General features: G+C 48.1%; 1 protein-coding gene and 1 long non-coding RNA gene across 4 annotated transcripts in view; one reads left to right on the top strand and one right to left on the bottom strand.

Moving 5' to 3' along the window:
* Positions 1–239: 239 nt before the first annotated feature.
* On the bottom strand, positions 240–11,211 carry LOC141108744 (uncharacterized). The gene is made up of 7 exons (XR_012236118.1): positions 11,120–11,211; positions 8,361–8,420; positions 6,559–6,622; positions 6,124–6,280; positions 3,189–3,252; positions 2,338–2,433; positions 240–496 (listed from the first exon to the last, which is right to left on the bottom strand). It is a non-coding gene; the product is annotated as an uncharacterized lncRNA (long non-coding RNA).
* A 4-nt stretch (positions 11,212–11,215) lies between these two features.
* The window catches only part of LOC141108743 (cyclic nucleotide-gated channel alpha-2-like), a 46,337-nt gene continuing 36,357 nt past the window's right edge, over positions 11,216–21,195 (top strand). For 2 of the 3 annotated variants that reach the window (XM_073600646.1, XM_073600648.1), the window contains exons 1-2: positions 12,558–12,977; positions 17,891–18,068. In XM_073600646.1, coding sequence (XP_073456747.1) covers positions 18,050–18,068 — 19 coding nt within the window. In that variant the 5' untranslated portion in view covers positions 12,558–12,977; positions 17,891–18,049. Of the gene's footprint in view, positions 11,431–12,557; positions 12,978–17,890; positions 18,069–21,195 lie in introns of those variants that run through there. The other variant, XM_073600647.1, reaches the window with a different exon arrangement.

The raw sequence follows: 21,195 nt of genomic DNA, 5'->3' as shown, positions 1-21,195 counted from the left end.
ATATATATATATATATATATATATATATATATATATATATATATATATATATATATATATATATATATATATCTATATATCTATAGATATATATAGAAGTCCCAAGTTGCATCATTCCCCAAATGGGTGACGGGTGAACCACAACATTCAGCAACCCCTACAGGGGCATGGCTACACAAGTGCAAACAAAGCCAACTATAGCAATCTAGGATTAAAAACAAAGAAAAGCTGAGAAGACATTTTAGGTTTGAAAATCAGGTCAACCTTTATTTTAGCCATGTACAATGATTCCATATTATAAATAGTAGAGGACAGTCCTTAAAGTGATCAGAAAGAGGCTCCATCTTCATGCACATCACAGATCGAAATTGGGAAGGCAGTCCGGTAAAAATCGATGAAGACATCTTTGGGTTGATTGCTGTTCATCTTGACCTTGCTGGCAACACCAACACTGCTAGAAGAACTCCAGTTGAGCAAACTCAAACGTAGGCAGGTGCTGAAAAAAAAAAAAGGAGCAATAAAAGGGTTGGAGATAAAACATTGATGAGCAATCCTTAAAGCATATTTCCACTTCGGCAGCCAAATTGCATTTTATATAAACAAGACTGCTCTAGTAAAGCAGCCAATCACTATGTGCGTTGCCTATGCGACCTGCTCTGTTGGGACCAAACAGCATATACATAAGGGGGAAATCATTTGCAATGCATTCTACACTGCTCCAGGCTGGGCATATGAATGAGCAGCAAAGGGGAACTAATGGCATTTTATACAAATGCTCAAGTGGGCTTCAATACACATCATCTGCATTCCATATCATCACTCTAGTAAAGGAACGATTCACTAAGTGGGTTACATACAAACACTGCTCTGTTGGGACCACCAGGCCTGCAATCAATGGGAAATCATTTGCAACCACATTCTACACTGTTCCAAGGTGGGCATTAATGGGCAGCAAATGGGGAATTACCAGCTTTGTATACAAAGCTACAGTGGGAGTTTTGGGAGGGGGGGTCCTATCTAAATTCTGCACTCTTAAATAAATCAAGGAACGCATACATGCCACAAGATGTACACCGAGTCGCATCTCCACACCCGCCGGGCATCGTCCCTACCAATTTATTGAGGATTGAGGATTATACCCGGTCCAAATTACCCAACAACCAGCTTCCTGACACCAATACACATGTACTTGCAGACCAGCGTGAACTTGCAAACTTATTCCAATAAACTAAGTTTTGGGAAGATTAAACACATTGTGTGGGAACGGCATGTGTCATACCTTTTTCCCTTCAGGGATAAGGCATCCTGACTCCATACCTCAAGTCTGAACCAAGAATAGGGAGCGTTAATTTTGGCCTGGCTGAAGTGTTTGTTGACTGTAATATGGTGCCCTCATACCCCAACCAAGAAAAACTAAGAACCATTCCAAGATCAACACTCCGTATTCCCAGGAAGAAAGGATGAACAGTTATAAGAGAATCCGCCATTCCCATTGTAAGTCATAGTTGAGTCTACACTACCTGCCAGGAAGCATGGGAGCAGTGGACAAGGAGACTGAATCAGATCTAGCCCCGGCCTTCTTGGAGGAGTGGGCACTCCTCCCCCAATCCAGCAAGGACTGAGATTGACCCAGTCCCCAAGCCCACCACTGCAGAACAGCCTGGCAACCAGTCCAGAGGCCCAACTACAACCCACAATGGAAATTTAAGACCGTCTTGCAACAGCTGACCCTTTACTTCCAGAGAGCGGGGGGGCTCCCTGTAGACTTTCCCAAGAGGGATCAGAAACATACCTGCTCAGCCCTGAAGAAAAACTCCTTGAAACTGGTGACCTTCAGGGTAAGTACAAAGTTAATGAGGCAGGAGACTCGGGTGAAGCAGTGTTGCATTGCCCTGCCCTACTCCATCAAAGCTCCTGAATGCCACAATAACCCACAACCAAGGAGCAAGAGACTTCAAGAAGCAACAAGAAGTTCTGAGCCCAAAACTTAAGAGCTATGATAAAATTCATAACTCAGCTATAGACTATAGTGGTGAAATACATAGTAAAGCTTTGGGTCTACAAAACTGAGTGGCTAAACCCAAGCAGCAAGTTATGAGGAAAGCTCATAACTCCGCTATAGACCATCTACTTCCTAACTCACTAACAAAAAAGTATGTTCATTTTTGGGTCCACAAAATTTTGAGTGGTTAAACCCAAATAATGAATTATGATGAAAACTCATAACTCAGACAGATGATTGAGCTATAGATTCTCTCTACTTCCTAACCCTGCATAACCAAGTATTCATTTTTGGGTCCACAAAATTGTGTGGCTAACCCAAACCATGGTACCTACCATATGCCAATACTGCAGGAGCAGAAAAGGGATTCCATCTTACTTCGAGCGTTCCTGGCCTTCCCATCTTGGCTTCGAGTGTTCCTGGCCTTCCAACTAGTCATGGAAAAGAAAATTTACAATGGAGTCATGCCTGCGTATTCAGAGATAGTGACATCTGAGGTCTAATCTCAACCATGTCATACAATACAGACTTTCACTGTGTACCCAAAATGCTTGCTGCATGGTTCTGTTTAAACCTGGCTTCAATGTGTTCCAGGGTCACTTACCCCTGAATCTCAGAATGCACGAGTCAGTTTTTTACATTCAACCAGCGGGTTAAAATGAAAAAACAAAAATAAAAAGGAACAGATTCCTCCATCCAAACACTATGTGGATGCGGGAAGCCTCCCTGCTTCATTTTATTTTGACAATTTTGACAGCGGGGGAGACTCCCTTGCTATGAGGCTGGGTTCACACAGTGCATAGGTTCAGCTTTGAGGGAAATAAAAACAAAAACAAAAAAAAACACACACACACACACACACACACACACAAACACACACACACAAACACACACACACAAACACACACACACACACACACACAAACACACACACACAAACACACACACACACAAACACACACACACAAACACACACAAACACACACAAACAAACACACTTTTTTCTGCAAAAATGTGCATTAATAAGTTTTTGTTGTGTTTTTGCAGAAAAAAGTGCATTTTAAGAAGCTTTTTTTTCCCCTGCAAAATAAGTGTTCCCTTCACTTACATCCCGTGATCTTCCCAAGCTTCCTAGAAATCTCAAAAACAAAGGTTAAACATTCTAGCAACTTTATAGGATGCTTACCAAATTACCAAACTTTAACAGCAATGTCTAGCCAGAGGCCAACCATCCCGCTCATCCTGATGATCTGCAATGACATAGGTAACATTAAACACAAGGAGGCTGATATGGGGCTTTAAGCCCCACCCCCAAATATCAACTTATAACAAATCAACTCAATCAATAAGGCATTGTAAAACAGTAATATGCTTTCATGGTTGACAAAAAATAAAGCATTCAGCAGTAAACATTTACACATTAAATATCAAATAACATACTTTGAAAAAAAAAAAAAAAAGAAAAAAATATATAAAAAAAATTCCGAGCATTGCGTCTGAACGCTGCTCTGTTGGAACCACAAAGCCTGCAATCAATGGGAAATCTGCAACCACATTCTACACTGCTCCAAGGTGGGCATTACCAAGCTTTGTATACAAAGCTACAGGAGGGGGTCCTATCTAAAATCTGCTCTCTATCAAATAAATCGAGGAACGCATACACGTCGCAAGATGTACACCGAGTCGCATCTCCACACCCGCCGGGCATCATACCTACCAATTTATTGAGGATTGGGGATTATACCCTGTCCAAAATTACCCAACAACCAGCTTCCTGACACCAATACTCAAGACAAAAACACAGGTACTTGCAGACCGTCGTGAACTCGCAGATTTATTCCAATAAAACTAAATTTTCGGAAAGATTAAACCCATTGTGTGGGAACGGCATGTGTCATACCTTTTCCCCTTCAGGGATAAGGCATCCTGACTCCATACCTTAAGTCTGAACCAAGAATAGGGTGCGTTGATTTTGGCCTGGCCGAAGCGTTTGTTGACTGTAATATGGTGCCCTCATACCCCAACCAAGAAAAACTAAGAACCATTCCAAAAGCAAGACTCCGTATTCCCAGGAAGAAAGGATGAACAGTTATAAGAGAATCCGCCATTCCCATTGTAAGCCATAGTTGAGTCTAGACTACCTGCCAGGAAGCACGGGAGCAGTGGGCAAGGAGACTGAATCAGATCTAGCCCCGGCCTTCTCGGAGGAGTGGGCACACCTCCCCAATCCAGCAAGGACTGAGATTGACCCAGTCCCCAAGCCCACCACTGCAGAACAGCCTGGCAACCAGTCCAGAGGCCCAACTACAACCCACAATGGAAATTTAAGACCGTCTTGCAACAGTTGACCCTTTACTTCCAGAGAGCGGGGGGGCTCCCTGTAGACTTTCCCAAGAGGGATCAGAAACATACCTGCTCAGCCCTGCAGAAACCAATGACCTTCAGGGTAAAGCACAAGATGCAAATTAATGTGGCAGAAGACTCGGGTGAAGCAGTGTTGCATTGCCCTGCCCTACTCCATCAAAGCTCCTGAATGCCACAATAACCCACAACCAAGGAGCAAGAGACTTCAGACTGAACATCTCCGAGCCAAAAACTATAAATGGCATTGTATACAAACAATGCTCAAGTGGGCTTTGGGAGGGGGTCCCATCTAAATTCTGCTCTAGCAATAAAAGGGCAGTTAGGCAATTATTTCTATGAATAAGGAATAGTTTTCATTGAAAACTTACTCCAGTAAAAATAATTGAGTCCCCTAATCACCTGAACCTGACTATTCCTCTGGCAGAGACCGGCGTGCGTGCACTCGCAGAGACCGGCGTGCGTGCACTCGCAGAGACCGGCGTGCGTGCACTCGCAGAGACCGGCGTGCGTGCACTCGCAGAGACCGGCGTGCGTGCACTCGCAGAGACCGGCGTGCGTGCACTCGCAGAGACCGGCGTGCGTGCACTCGCAGAGACCGGCGTGCGTGCACTCGCAGAGACCGGCGTGCGTGCACTCGCAGAGACCGGCGTGCGTGCACTCGCAGAGACCGGCGTGCGTGCACTCGCAGAGACCGGCGTGCGTGCACTCGCAGAGACCGGCGTGCGTGCACTCGCAGAGACCGGCGTGCGTGCACTCGCAGAGACCGGCGTGCGTGCACTCGCAGAGACCGGCGTGCGTGCACTCGCAGAGACCGGCGTGCGTGCACTCGCAGAGACCGGCGTGCGTGCACTCGCAGAGACCGGCGTGCGTGCACTCGCAGAGACCGGCGTGCGTGCACTCGCAGAGACCGGCGTGCGTGCACTCGCAGAGACCGGCGTGCGTGCACTCGCAGAGACCGGCGTGCGTGCACTCGCAGAGACCGGCGTGCGTGCACTCGCAGAGACCGGCGTGCGTGCACTCGCAGAGACCGGCGTGCGTGCACTCGCAGAGACCGGCGTGCGTGCACTCGCAGAGACCGGCGTGCGTGCACTCGCAGAGACCGGCGTGCGTGCACTCGCAGAGACCGGCGTGCGTGCACTCGCAGAGACCGGCGTGCGTGCACTCGCAGAGACCGGCGTGCGTGCACTCGCAGAGACCGGCGTGCGTGCACTCGCAGAGACCGGCGTGCGTGCACTCGCAGAGACCGGCGTGCGTGCACTCGCAGAGACCGGCGTGCGTGCACTCGCAGAGACCGGCGTGCGTGCACTCGCAGAGACCGGCGTGCGTGCACTCGCAGAGACCGGCGTGCGTGCACTCGCAGAGACCGGCGTGCGTGCACTCGCAGAGACCGGCGTGCCACAATAACCCACAACCAAGGAGCAAGAGACTTCAGACTGAACAAGAAGTTCTGAGCCCAAAACTTAAGAGCTATGATAAAATTCATAACTCAGCTATAGACTATAGTGGTGAAATACATAGTAAAGCTTTGGGTCCACAAAACTGAGTGGCTAAACCCAAGCAGCAAGTTATGAGGAAAGCTCATAACTCCGCTATAGACCATCTACTTCCTAACTCCTAAGAAAACTAAGTACATTCATTTTTGGGTCCACAAAATTGAGTGGTTAAACCCCAAGCAATGAGTTATGATGAAAACTCATAACCAAGTATGCATTTTGGGTCCACAAAATTGTGTGGCTAACCCAAGCCATGGTACCTACCATATGCTAATACTGCAGGAGCAGAAAAGGGATTCCATCTTGGCTTTGAGTGTTCCTGGCCTTCCCATCTTGGCTTTGAGCGTTCCTGGCCTTCCCATCTTGGCTTTGAGCGTTCCTGGCCTTCCCATCTTGGCTTCGAGTGTTCCTGGCTTTCCAACTAATGGAAAAAAAAAAAAAAAAAAAAAGTTACAATGGAGTCATGCCTGCTTATTCAGAGATAATGAAATCTGAGGTCTAAACCATTTCATGCAATACAGACATTCACTGTAAACCTAAAATGCTTGCTGCATGGTTGTTCTGGTTAAACCTGGCTTCAATGTGTTCCAGGGTCACAAAATATCCTCATATCAAGATATGGTACTTAATACACACATAAAAATTTTCACTTAAAGGTCCCACAGATTACAGCATTTATAGACTGAACTTGATACATACCTCTCAGTTTACTCTCAGACAGCACAGTGTTTCCATACTTCAGCCTTGATGGTCATCTCACCAGCTACAATATAAAATGTAAGCCTTAGAATTACATGAAAACATAAGCGGCAAAAACTGCCGAATACGGTGTTGGTTGGAACGCACAGAAAATTGACTATTTTCCCCACAACATCCCCATCTTGTTTTAGAGGTTGCTTATCCACAGGATCATTCTCACATCTTTTGGGATTGTGAGAAAGTCTCAAATATATGGAAACTAGAAAAATTTGCTTCTAAAATCTCCGATAACATAATTGGACTCACTCCCCAAAACTGCCTATTATTCTTCTCAATCCCTGGGCTACCTATACACCAAATGAGACTTATCCATACAATATGTGTAGCAATACACTGGTTGATCGCATATCATTGGAAATCACCAACGACGCCTCTAACACATTTGAAAACTAGAATTAATAATATAAATCTCATGGAAAAAAAAATATTTCACAGTACACAATACGTATCATTTATACGATAAAAAAATGGAACCCATGGTTTAACCACTCCAATCATTTCTTCAATTCAGAATAATGATACCTCTCAGAGACTTCAATAAAGATGATATTTTACGATACTAAAGCTATATTACTAACATTTAATAAAAATTTCTTTCAAATATTGAATACATTATGACAATATAACATATTTGTAATTTTCTTTAATATACTCTCATGACATATGAGAACAACTTTTTTGTACCAATGTTTTTACACTCAAAAGTTTGTAAACGAAAATTGACAAATTAAAACTGTGAAGTTAGCCAGATTGTTGAAGTATTTTGCCATTTTGTGGGAGCGGCAAGTGTCATGACCCTTCCCCCCCATAAGGAGAGAAGGATTCTGACCCAATACCTGAAGTCTGACCCAAGAATAGAGAGCATTGATTTTGGCCTGGCCAAAGCCTTTGTTGACTGTAATATGGTGCCCTCATACTCCAACCAAGAAAAACTAAGAACCATTCCAAAAGCAACACTCCGTATTCCCAGGAAGAAAGGATGAACAGTTCTAAGAGAATCCGCCATTCCCATTGTAAGTCATAGTTAAGCGCCTAGACTACCTGCCAGGAAGCACGGGAGCAGTGGGCAAGGAGTCTGAATCAGATCTAGCCCCGGCCTTCTCGGAGAAGTGGGCACGCCTCCCCCAATCCAGCAAGGACTGAGATTGACCCAGTCCCCAAGCCCACCACTGCAGAACAGCCCGGCAACCAGTCCAGAGGCCCAACTACAACCCACAGTGAAAATTTTGGACAATCTTGGAACAGCTGACCCTTCACTTCCAGAGAGAGAGCATTGCCCAAGCTCTCCGTAGACTCCCCCAAGAGGGATCAGAGAGTGAAATCCATGGCCCTGCCTGTATCTCTTCACAGAGAAAGAGCTCCTGAGAAACCGGAACCTTCTTGGAGAGCTGAAGAAAGATGTGAATGAAGGAGCCAACCAAGCTCTCCGGGAGGACAGGGCAGGGCCTGCAACACTGTCGACACCGAATCACAGGGAGGGCTCGCTCACCCCATCCACACCCCCAGGGGCTCAGTCACTGCCAGACACTTCCAGCCGAACCACAACACCTCACTCCAAGACCCCCACCAAGAACCTGGTCACCACCAAATCGTGTGGTTCAACCCAAGCCCTGAGTCATGATAAAAGCTCATAACTCAGTTTGGCAATGAAAGAACTCGGGTCCACAAAAACATGTGGCTAAACCCGAAACTCGAGTTATGATAAAAGCTCATAAACTCGTCCTGCGTTTTTTTAAACTTACCATTTGCTGAAGCTGCAGGGCCACCGAAGGAAGGTCCACATTGCTTTGAGCTTTTTTTTCCTAGAAAATTGAAAGATCATAAAATAAACGATGGGGTCAATTCCACCGAAATTCAATAAACCAAACTAGATACCATAAACCCTACCAAGAAATCTGGAATCTAGCATTACTGACCTACCGAAAGGGCTTCCTAAATCACTTACCCCCCAGAAAAGTGTCCATATTGGGAAATGCCCAAATCTGTAAACTTGTCTGGGGTTAAAGAACAGCACGACGGCAAACTTGTCATCCACCAAAACATTCCAGGACTATAGTAACACCCCTCCCCCTCCGAGTAATTACCCACCACTACAGCCCCACTTTACCCAACCATATAAGAACAGACATTTGGAGGGAAAATTGCCGTAGCCGCCATTTATTAACATATAACCAATAAAAACACATTCCTTTAACGCAGGGGGAGGCAACCTGGGGGGCCACCAGCTGTTGCAGAACTACAAGTCCCAGCATGCCTCTGGGAGACAGACAGCAGTGATACTACAGGGCGGTCAGCAAGGGGTTAAACAGTTGGCCGGATCAATGAATATGCAAGAAAAGGGAAAATATTCCGATGAGCTTTTAGTTTAGAGCAGGGCGGGGATTTCATGTGGATATAAAGTACAGCATTTCTAAGCACAGAATACATTACAAAATTAGTCAAATACAATAAAATACAAATGAACTAAAAAGACGCTACAAAAGCATGTAAATGTACGACAAGTGTGGCTGCAGAAACGCAGAGCGAGCGCAGAGATTGTGGTGGTCTGGGGGGGGGGGGGTCACATCTATGGGGGGGGCTGCACTTTTCAGGCACACTTTGCAGTGGCTTTTTTTAAACCCTCGTTTTTTTATGTGTTTTTGCAGAGAGGTTTTGCTTTTTTCCCCCTTTAAAACTCCTGTACATAGCTGGGGGGGGTTACCAAGGAGCTGTATATAGCAAGGGGGGGGGTTACCAAGGAGCTGTATATAGCAAGGGGGGGGTTACCAAGGAGCTGTATATAGCAAGGGGGGGGGTTACCAAGGAGCTGTATATAGCAAGGGGGGGGTTACCAAGGAGCTGTATATAGCAAGGGGGGGGGTTACCAAGGAGCTGTATATAGCAAGGGGGGGGGTTACCAAGGAGCTGTATATAGCAAGGGGGGGGGGGTTACCAAGGAGCTGTATATAGCAAGGGGGGGGGGTTACCAAGGAGCTGTATATAGCAAGGGGGGGGGGGGTTACCAAGGAGCTGTATATAGCAAGGGGGGGGGGGTTACCAAGGAGCTGTATATAGCAAGGGAGGGGGGGTTACCAAGGAGCTGTATATAGCAAGGGGGGGTTACCAAGGAGCTGTATATAGCAAGGGGGGGGGTTACCAAGGAGCTGTATATAGCAAGGGGGGGGGTTACCAAGGAGCTGTATATAGCAAGGGGGGTGTTACCAAGGAGCTGTATATAGCAAGGGGGGTGTTACCAAGGAGCTGTATATAGCAAGGGGGGTGTTACCAAGGAGCTGTATATAGCAAGGGGGGTGTTACCAAGGAGCTGTATATAGCAAGGGGGGTGTTACCAAGGAGCTGTATATAGCAAGGGGGGTGTTACCAAGGAGCTGTATATAGCAAGGGGGGGGTTACCAAGGAGCTGTATATAGCAAGGGGGGGGTTACCAAGGAGCTGTATATAGCAAGGGGGGGTTACCAAGGAGCTGTATATAGCAAGGGGGGGGTTACCAAGGAGCTGTATATAGCAAGGGGGGGGGTTATCAAGGAGCTGTATATAGCAAGGGGGGGGGTTACCAAGGAGCTGTATATAGCAAGGGGGGGGGTTATCAAGGAGCTGTATATAGCAAGGGGGGTTATCAAGGAGCTGTATATAGCAAGGGGGGGGGGTTACCAAGGAGCTGTATATAGCAAGGGGGGGGGGGTTACCAAGGAGCTGTATATAGCAAGGGGGGGGGGTTACCAAGGAGCTGTATATAGCAAGGGGGGGGGGGTTACCAAGGAGCTGTATATAGCAAGGGGGGGGGGTGTTACCAAGGAGCTGTATATAGCAAGGGGGGGGGGGGTTACCAAGGAGCTGTATATAGCAAGGGGGGGGGGTTACCAAGGAGCTGTATATAGCAAGGGGGGGGGGTTACCAAGGAGCTGTATATAGCAAGGGGGGGGTTACCAAGGAGCTGTATATAGCACGGGGGGGGGGTACCAAGGAGCTGTATATAGCGGGGGGGGGTACCAAGGAGCTGTATATAGCGGGGGGGTACCAAGGAGCTGTATATAGGGGGGGGGACCCAGGAGCTGTATATAGCGGGGGGGGGTTACAAGGAGCTGTATATAGCAGGGGGGGTTACCAGGAGCTGTATATAGCAGGGGGGGTTACCAGGAGCTGTATATAGCAGGGGGGGTTACCAGGAGCTGTATATAGCAGGGGGGGGGGTAACCAAGGAGCTGTATATAGCGGGGGGGGGGGGGTAACCAAGGAGCTGTATATAGCGGGGGGGGGGGGGGGGAGTCTCCGGGTCACCAGCAGTGATAAGAGGAATGGACGCTTCCCATTGGTCGGCAGTGGATCGGGTTTCTCATGGACTCCTCTTGAACACAAAGCATTGAGGTCGCCCCAGCAGAACAATTCATAGGAAATCTCAGAAGATTCCACATTCTGATTGGAACATTTAAACAAAGTGCAGGAAAAAAACAGAACCCAGAGCTTCTAACCCCACATTGTACCCTCATCAGACGTCACTTACCAATCCAACATGGCGGCGCAGAGTCTCGTGCTCCACGTGGAGGACAGCAGGGAGGGCGGCTCCACAAGTGGGCGGATTTATATGGAAAGACTTTTTTTTTTTTTTTCATCCAACTTTATTCAGTGACAGAATCAACCTGACAAATCTGACAAACTCTCATAACTCTTTTTTTTTCCTTCTGCAGTCAGAGTTGGGCGGGTCGCTGTTCCCGGAGAGCTGCAGATAAGAGGAAAGGAAGAAAAAACAAACAAACAAGCTGCACGCTGATTGTCCACATTCAGAGCTGATTTTGCATCAATTTGTCTAATAAGGTTGTTATTTGATGGTTTATGGAAGAAAAAAAAACGTTTTTTTTTCTCTTTTATTCTGATTCTTTTATTTAATATTTTTGTCACTTTTATTTGGTAAAAATTCAGCAACCAAATTAGACAAATAAGTTTTATTCAGTAATGCGGAGCGCATTCCGGGGCCGTTCATATCGCCTTTTTACTGCGTTTTTTTTGTGTTAAAATTCAACCCAACGCTTTATGCGTTCTTCATGCGTTTTCTCCTCCATGGTCCCCTGGGGGGGATGGACATTGACTCCAAAAGCGCACTAAAAAAAAAAGCGTGTTGCTTTTTTTTTCGTTGCCGTTAACATTGACTATAACGGATCTGGGTCTGCACTGAGGGGGTCTGCATTGATGGAGGGGGGTCTGCATTGATGGAGGGGGGTCTGCACTGAGGGCGTCTGCATTGATGGAGGGGGGTCTGCATTGATAGAGGGGGGTCTGCACTGAGGGGGTCTGCATTGATGGAGGGGGGTCTGCATTGATGGAGGGGGGTCTGCACTGAGGGGGTCTGCATTGATGGAGGGGGTCTGCACTGAGGGGGTCTGCATTGATGGAGGGGGGTCTGCACTGAGGGCGTCTGCATTGATGGAGGGGGTCTGCACTGAGGGGGTCTGCATTGCTGGAGGGGGGTCTGCACTGAGGGGGTCTGCATTGATGGATGGGGGTCTGCACTAAGGGGGTCTGCACTGATGGAGGGGGGTCTGCACTAAGAGGGTCTGCACTGATGGAGGGGGGTCTGCACTGAGGGCGTCTGCATTGATCGAGGGGGGTCTGCACTGATAGAGGGGGTCTGCCCTAAGGGGGTCTGCACTGATGGAGGGGGATCTGCACTAAGGGGGTCTGCACTGATGGAGGGGGGTCTGCACTGAGGGCGTCTGCATTGATGGAGGGGGATCTGCACTAAGGGGGTCTGCACTGATGGAGGGGGGTCTGCATTGAGGGGGTTTGTATTGATGGAGGGGGTTCTGCACTGAGGACGTCTGCATTGATGGAGGGGGGTCTGCACTGAGGGGGTCTGCATTGATGGAGGGGGGTCTGCACTGATGAAGGGGGGTCTGCACTGATGAAGGGGGGTCTGCACTGATGGAGGGGGATCTGCATTGAGGGGGTCTGCACTGATGGAGGGGGGTCTGCACTGAGGGGGTCTATACTGACTCTGCTGGGGACACATGATGCAAGGACAGACTCTGCTGGGGGCACCTGATGCGAGAATGGACTCTGCTGGGGGCACCTGATGCAAGGAGGTACTCTGCCAGGGGCACCTGATACGAGGACAGACTCTGCTGGGGACACCTGATACGAAGACAGACTCTGCTGGGGACACCTGATACGAGGACAGACTGCTGGGGGCACCTGATGCAAGGACGGGCTCTGCTGGGGGCACCTGATGCAAGGACGGACTCTGCTAGGGGCACCTGATGCAAGGATGGACTCTGCTAGGGGCACCTGATGCAAGGATGGACTCTGCTTGTGGCAGGCGACGTGGCTAGTGACACGCTCAGGGATCCCACTGATTTGGCATTATGGTGAGTTACAATGTAATAATAGAAATAATGCGCTTCAATCATCCCGACACCATAACAATCATGGTGCCGGGATGATTGAAGCGTTAACACCAGGTGTTTGGAGTAATTTTATCTGCTGATTGTTAAACTTTCTATAATACACATATTTCTATTGTTGTGTAGGATCTGGGGCTGCTGTCCCTCCATCCCTCTGCCCCCCTTTCCCTCTCCATCCCTCATTCATCTCAGACTCTAACCACACCCCTTTGAACCACGCCCATTTAAGCCACGCCCACTATTTCACTTAAACCACGCCCACTTCACGCGCCGCAGTTTTGTTTTTTATTGCTAAGTCACACCTACAAACGAATGCCCCGCCCCCTAATTATTGTACGGCTCCGCCTACAGCCAAAAAAGTGTCCCACATTTTTTTTTTTGCAATGTTGGCAACTATGCATTCAGTTGCGTTGATGTACTGTATTTCACTATATGTAAGCTGGGTTTACTGCTAAAATAAGTGTGACATTCAAGACTTGCGTGGGTGTAACAAGATGTCCGCTGCTGACTGCGTGTTCTGTCAGAATAAGAAGCCTATTGGAACGCATAGCGGCCATTATGGAACGCATTGCGCATGTGCAGTAAGCAATTATTGTTGGTAACGTCACTTCCGTTACCAAATCTGACGGGTCACCTAATCTGAATCGGCAACCCGTCAGATGAGGTAACGGAAGTGACGTTCCGTCGATACACTGCGACGGCCATCTTGGTTAGAGTTGCCACCTCATCCCTTTAAAACCGAACACATAATAATTACACAGGTTCTGAGGCTAATTTATTGCTGATAAGTGAGTTTAATCACCACCCTAATCTGCCTCAGAACCTGTGTAATTAATATGTGTTCCGTTTTAAAGGGATGAGGTGACAACTCTAATCTTGGTACGCCCCGCACTCGGCCGCAGTAGGCCTGCAGTCAGAAGGCGGCAGCGGACATCTTTTTACACCCACCCAAGTCTTGCATTTCACACTTATTTCTACCAGTAAACTGAGCTTATATAGTGAAATACAGGATTTTGAAATCAGTCAGACTGTTTTGATGTTGAATTTTAAAAGCAGCGGTGTTCTGTCAGATTAGTAAACCTCCAAGATCAGCAGGCTTGCCGCTGCTTTTAATCACTCAAGGACTGAGGCCTTTTTTTGAGATTTGTTGTTTACAAGATAAAAACATTTTTTTTTTGCTTGAAAATTACTTAGAACTCCCAAACATTATACTTTTTTTTTTCTAACACCCTAGAGAATAAAATGGCGGTCGTTGCAATACTTTCAGTCACACCGTATTTGCGCAGCGGTCTTACAAGCGCACTTTTTTTGGAAACAATACACTTTTTTAAATTAAGAAATAAGACAAAAGTAAAGTTAGCCCATTTTTTTTATATTGTGAAAGATAATGTTACGCCGAGTAAATTGATACCCAACATGTCACGCTTCAAAATTTCACCCGCTCGTGGGAATGGCGACAAACTTTTACCCTTAAAACTCTCCATAGGTGACGTTTAAAAAAAATTCTGCAGGTTGCATGTTTTATGTTACAGAGGAGTTCAAGGGCTAGAATTATTGCTCTCGCTCTACCGATCGCGGCGATACCTCACATGTGTGGTTTGAACACCGTTTTCATATGCGGGCGCTACTCACATATGCATTTGCTTCTGCACACGAGCTCGGTAGGACGGGTTTAAAATTTCTTTTTTTTCTTATTTATTTTACCTCGCGGCGGGACAGGGCGCGTTTTTTTAATATGTTTTTTTTTTTCCTTATTTATTTTCCCTTTTATTTTCTATTTTTACAGTTTTTTTTAAAAAATAAATTCTGTCACCTTTATTCCTATTACAAGGAATGTAAACATCCCTTGTAATAGAAAAAAAGCATGACAGGTCCTCTTAAATATGAGATGTGGAGTCAAAAAGACCTCAGATCTCATATTTACACTAAAATGCGATAAAAAAAAAAAAAAATTTGTCATTTAAAAAAAAAAAAAAAAAAGTCCCTTTAAGAGCTATGGGCGGAAGTGACGTTTTGACTTTGCTTCCGCCCTGCAATGTTATGGAGACGGGTGGGGGACATCTTCTCCTCACTCATCTCCATGCCCAGCAAGGGTGCAAATCCGATCGCCTTCCGCCGCTGCCGACGGCTCTGGTAAGCGTCGGAGGGCACCGGAGCGCGGTGGGAGGAGGGGGGATTTCAGTATAAAAGCTCAGCTTACTGGTAAAAATACATGTGAAATACAAGACTTGGGTGTAAAAAGATGTCCGCTGCCGCCTTCTGACTGCAGGCCTACTGTGGACCAGTGCGGGGTGTAGCAAGATGGCTGCCGCAGTGTTGGGATGGAACGTCACTTCCGTCACCTAAACGCATAGCGCATGTGCAGTAAGTATACTGGCTTCCTTCCCCCTGTTGTCTCCCAAGTCCCGCCTGTCAAAACGATTGTTTGCTAGTTTCCTAGTATCCTAGCAACCAATAAGGTGCTTGGAGGACTCCATTCATAGGAGGAAGTTGTCCTCCTTCAGAGCTCCTCCCCCTCACGTGACGTACTTCCTGCCTTCTTACTGACTACGGAAGGGGCAGGAGGGAGGGGACTTGGTGTGTGGACCGGCCGGGAGTATGAGGGGACCTGTGTGGATCGGGACATTGCTGATGATGTGAGTGAGGGTCCTGAGGGGGAAGGGTCTGCCCTGTACACAGAGGAGGGGGGAGGGGACAGGGATCACACTGAATCGGTGTACATAGCCCCCAACTGTCCCGGATTTCGAGGGACTGTCCCTCATTTGGAGCAATGACCCTCTTTCCTCCTCATTTGTCCCTCATTTTGCTCTGATCCATATAGTTGTATATAAAATGCACTATTTACCTTTCAAACAGTGTTTCCCAGGGCTAAACCTTTCATCCAATTTCTACATTTCTGCATTTGTAAATTCCAAAGGCCAGTATAAAGGAATAATGGGGGTAAAAAAGCACTTGTGGGTTTAACCAATCATTTGTTTTGTACAATTCTCCTTTAACCACTTCAATACCGGGCACTGAGACACCTTCCCGCCCAGGCCAATTTTCAGCTTTCAGTGCTGTCGCAATTTGACTGACAATTGCGCGGTCATGTAACACTGTACCCAAACTAATTTTTTATCATTTTGTTCCCACAAATAGAGCTTTCTTTTGGGGGTATTTGATCACCTCTGCGGTTTTTATTTTTTGCGCATCAAATAAAAAAAGTCTGAAAATTTTGAAAAAAAACACATTTTTCTTTGTTTCTGTTAAAAATTTTTGTAAATAAGTACGTTTTCTTCTTCAATGACGGGCACTGATACGGCGGCACCGATGGGCACCGATGAGGTGGCACCAATGAGGTGGCACTGATGAGGTGGCACTGACGGGCACTGATGATGGGCACTGATAGGCGGCACTGATGGGCACTTATAGGTGGCACTGATGGACATTGATAGATGGCACTGGTATGCGGCACTGATGGGCACTCATAGGTGGCACCGATGGGCACTCATAGGCGGCACTGAAGGGCACTCGTAGGTGGCATTGATAGGCACTCGTAGGTGGCATTGATGGGTAGTTATGGGTGGCACTGACAGTTGGCACAGATGGGCACGGATGGGCACTGATAGGTGGGCACTGATGGGCACTGATAGGTGGGCACTGATGGGCACTGACAGGTGGCACCGATGGACACTGATGGGTGGCACTGATGACAATGATTGTTTGCAGTGATGCCCCTAAGGGTGGCATTGCTGGGCATCACTGCAACATAATGGTGCCAATCAGTGCCCATTTGTGGGCACTGATTGGCACAGATTGGGCACTGACTGGGCACACTGGGCACATGTGGATGGCCATGGGGTACATACCTGGCCATCCACATGTTGCCCCTTCCCTGGTGGTCCTAGTGGCGATCCCTGGTGGTCCAGTGTGGTGATCTGAGGGGGGGGCTGCACTGATAAACAATCAGCACAGCCCCCCCCTGCCAGGAGAGCCGCCGATCAGCTCTCCTCTACTCACGTCTGTCAGACGCGAGTGACGAAGAGCCGATCAACGGCTCTTCCTATTGACATCGTGATCAGCCGTGATTGGACACAGCTGATCACATGGTAAAGAGCCTCTGCTGGAGGCTCTTTACCAAGATCGGTGTAGCGGTGTGTCCACCGATCGCCGCGATGCGGGCCCCTGCGGGCGCGCGGCAGCATGTTATCCTGCTGGAAGTCATATGACGCCCAGTCAGGATAACTAAACCACCGCCCGGTCGTCATCTGCTATGGGCCGGGCGGGAAGTGGTTAAGAGAGGCGTGGCAAGGGATGTGTCCTATGCCTGCATACATTTGATGATAGGTGTCCCACATTCCCATCTCAGAAAGTTGCGAGGTATGGGTGTATTCTAGAGGGGGGAGAGAGGACATTCTCCCCCCGGGTCCTAGAACTGTACACTGATCTGCAACATCTCCCCATCTACAGAGATTGGGGGGGCATCCATCACCACACCATACACAGTACCTGTATCATGTCTGCAGTCTCTGATCATCTCTTGTATCATGTCTGCAGTCTCTGACCATCTCTTGTATCATGTCTGCAGTCTCTGACCATCTCTTGTATCATGTCTGCAGTCTCTGACCATCTCCTGTATCGTGTCTGCAGTCTCCGACCATCTCCTGTATCATGTCTGCAGTCTCTGACCATCTCCTGTATCATGTCTGCAGTCTCTGACCATCTCCTGTATCATGTCTGCAGTCTCTGACCATCTCCTGTATCATGTCTGCAGTCTCTGACCATCTCTTGTATCATGTCTGCAGTCTCTGACCATCTCCTGTATCATGTCTGCAGTCTCTGACCATCTCCTGTATCATGTCTGCAGTCTCTGACCATCTCCTGTATCATGTCTGCAGTCCCTGGACGGAGCCTACAGAAGAGTCAAGAGAGGAAGTGCTGCCAGGACGGGTGTCTCGGGAGGAGTCAGACGTTTGTGGACTGAGCGGAGGAGACCATTGGATGAAACCAGAACCACCAAGCTGGAGCCCAGAGAGGACCGTCTGGCTTAGCCCTGCATGGTGCACCTGAGAGGAGGTCAGTGACAGCGCTACAAGACCAGTCTGGGGGGAGGGGTGGCACTGATGTAAGGGGGAGTGAATACAGTAAGGTAAGGGGGCACTGATAGAAAGGTTCCCCCTTATATTAGTAACCCCCCCTTACCTTAGTGCATTCACTCTGCAGAGGTGTTCTGTGGTCACCAGAGTCCCCCCCCCCCATTATAAATGTAAGTTGGAACTCTGTGGTCAATAATGTAAAGGGGAAGTCAGTGGACTCTGATATAAGGTGATCTCTGGAGCCCCCCTTACATCAGAGTTTTCCTTTACACCAAAGTTTGCAGCATTCACCCTTACATCACAGTTCTCCTTGTACTGTAAGAGGGAACTCTGTGCTGGCTGGGTTATAATAACCTGACCTTCATGTAAATAGGGAAATGATACTGATACCAATGATGGGGCACTATTCCTCCCACTGACACCAATGATGGGGCACTATTCCTCCCACTGATACCAATGATGGGGCACTATTCCTCCCACCGATACCAATGATGGGGCACTATTCCTCCCACTGACACAAATGATGGGGTACTATTCCTCCCACTGACACCAATGATGGGGCACTATTCCTCCCACCGATACCAATGATGGGGCACTATTCCTCCCACTGATACCAATGATGGGGCACTATTCCTCCCACCGATACCAATGATGGGGCACTATTCCTCCCACTGACACAAATGATGGGGTACTATTCCTCCCACTGACACCAATGATGGGGCACTATTCCTCCCACTGATACCAATGATGGGGCACTATTCATCCCACTGATACCAATGATGGGGCACTATTCATCCCACTGATACCAATGATAGGGCACTATTCCTCCCACTGACACCAATGATGGGGCACTATTCCTCCCACTGACACCAATGATGGGGCACTATTCCCCCCATTGATACCAATGATGGGGCACTATTCCCCCCACTGATACCAATGATGGGGCACTATTCCCCCCCACTGATACCAATGATGGGGCACTATTCCCCCCACTGATACCAATGATGGGGCACTATTCCTCCCACTGACACCAATGATGGGGCACTATTCCTCCCACTGACACCAATGATGGGGCACTATTCCTCCCACTGACATCAATGATGGGGCACTATTCCTCCCACTGACACCAATGATGGGGCACTATTCCTCCCACTGATACCAATGATGGGGCACTACTTCTCCCTCTGACACCAATGATGGGGCACTATTCCTCCGACTGATACCAATGATGGGGCACTATTCCTCCCACTGGCACCAATGATGGGGCACTATTCCTCCCACTGACACCAATGATGGGGCACTATTCCTCCCACTGATACCAATAATGGGGCACTATTCCTCCGACTGATACCAATGATGGGGCACTATTCCTCCCACTGATACCAATGATGGGGCACTATTCCTCCCACCAATACCAATGATGGGGCACTATTCCTCCCACTGATACCAATGATGGGGCACTATTCCTCCCACCAATACCAATGATGGGGCACTATTCCTCCCACTGATACCAATGATGGGGCACTATTCCTCCCACTGATACCAATGATGGGGCACTATTCCTCCCACCAATACCAATGATGGGGCACTATTCCTCCCACTGATACCAATGATGGGGCACTATTCCTCCCACCAATACCAATGATGGGGCACTATTCATCCCACTGATACCAATGATGGGGCACTATTCATCCCACTGATACCAATGATGGGGCACTATTCCTCCCACTGACACCAATGATGGGGCACTATTCCTCCCACTGACACCAATGATGGGGCACTATTCCCCCCATTGATACCAATGATGGGGCACTATTCCCCCCACTGATACCAATGATGGGGCACTATTCCCCCCCACTGATACCAATGATGGGGCACTATTCCCCCCACTGATACCAATGATGGGGCACTATTCCCCCCACTGATACCAATGATGGGGCACTATTCCTCCCACTGACATCAATGATGGGGCACTATTCCTCCCACTGACACCAATGATGGGGCACTATTCCTCCCACTGACACCAATGATGGGGCACTATTCCTCCCACTGATACCAATAATGGGGCACTATTCCTCCACTGATACCAATGATGGGGCACTATTCCTCCGACTGATACCAATGATGGGGCACTACTTCTCCCTCTGACACCAATGATGGGGCACTATTCCTCCGACTGATACCAATGATGGGGCACTATTCCTCCCACTGGCACCAATGATGGGGCACTATTCCTCCCACTGACACCAATGATGGGGCACTATTCCTCCCACTGATACCAATGATGGGGCACTATTCCTCCGACTGATACCAATGATGGGGCACTATTCCTCCGACTGATACCAATGATGGGGCACTATTCCTCCCACCAATACCAATGATGGGGCATTATTCCACCCACCGATACCAATGATGGGGCACTATTCCTCCGACTGATACCAATGATGGGGCACTATTGCTCCCTCTGACACCAATGATGGGGCAATATTTCCCACACTGACACCAATGATGGGGCACTATTCCTCCCACTGATACCAATGATGGGGCATTATTCCACCCACCGATACCAATGATGGGGCACTATTCCTCCCGCTGACACCAATGATGGGGCACTATTCCTCCCACTGACACCAATGATGGGGCACTATTCCTCCCGCTGACACCAATGATGGGGCACTATTCCTCCGACTGATACCAATGATGGGGCACTATTCCTCCCACTGACACCAATGATGGGGCACTATTCCTCCGACTGATACCAATGATGGGGCACTATTCCTCCCACCGATACCAATGATGGGGCATTATTCCTCCCACCAATACCAATGATGGGGCATTATTCCACCCACCGATACCAATGATGGGGCACTATTCCTCCCACTGATACCAATGATGGGGCACTATTGCTCCCTCTGACACCAATGATGGGGCACTATTCCTCCCACTGACACCAATGATGGGGCACTATTCCTCCCGCTGACACCAATGATGGGGCACTATTCCTCCGACTGATACCAATGATGGGGCACTATTCCTCCCACTGACACCAATGATGGGGCACTATTCCTCCCACTGACACCAATGATGGGGCACTATTCCTCCCACTG

The sequence above is a fragment of the Aquarana catesbeiana genome, linkage group LG09 (assembly GCF_042186555.1).
Source record: "Aquarana catesbeiana isolate 2022-GZ linkage group LG09, ASM4218655v1, whole genome shotgun sequence".
Taxonomy (NCBI): domain Eukaryota; kingdom Metazoa; phylum Chordata; class Amphibia; order Anura; family Ranidae; genus Aquarana; species Aquarana catesbeiana.
This window is presented reverse-complemented; position numbering and strand designations above follow the sequence as displayed.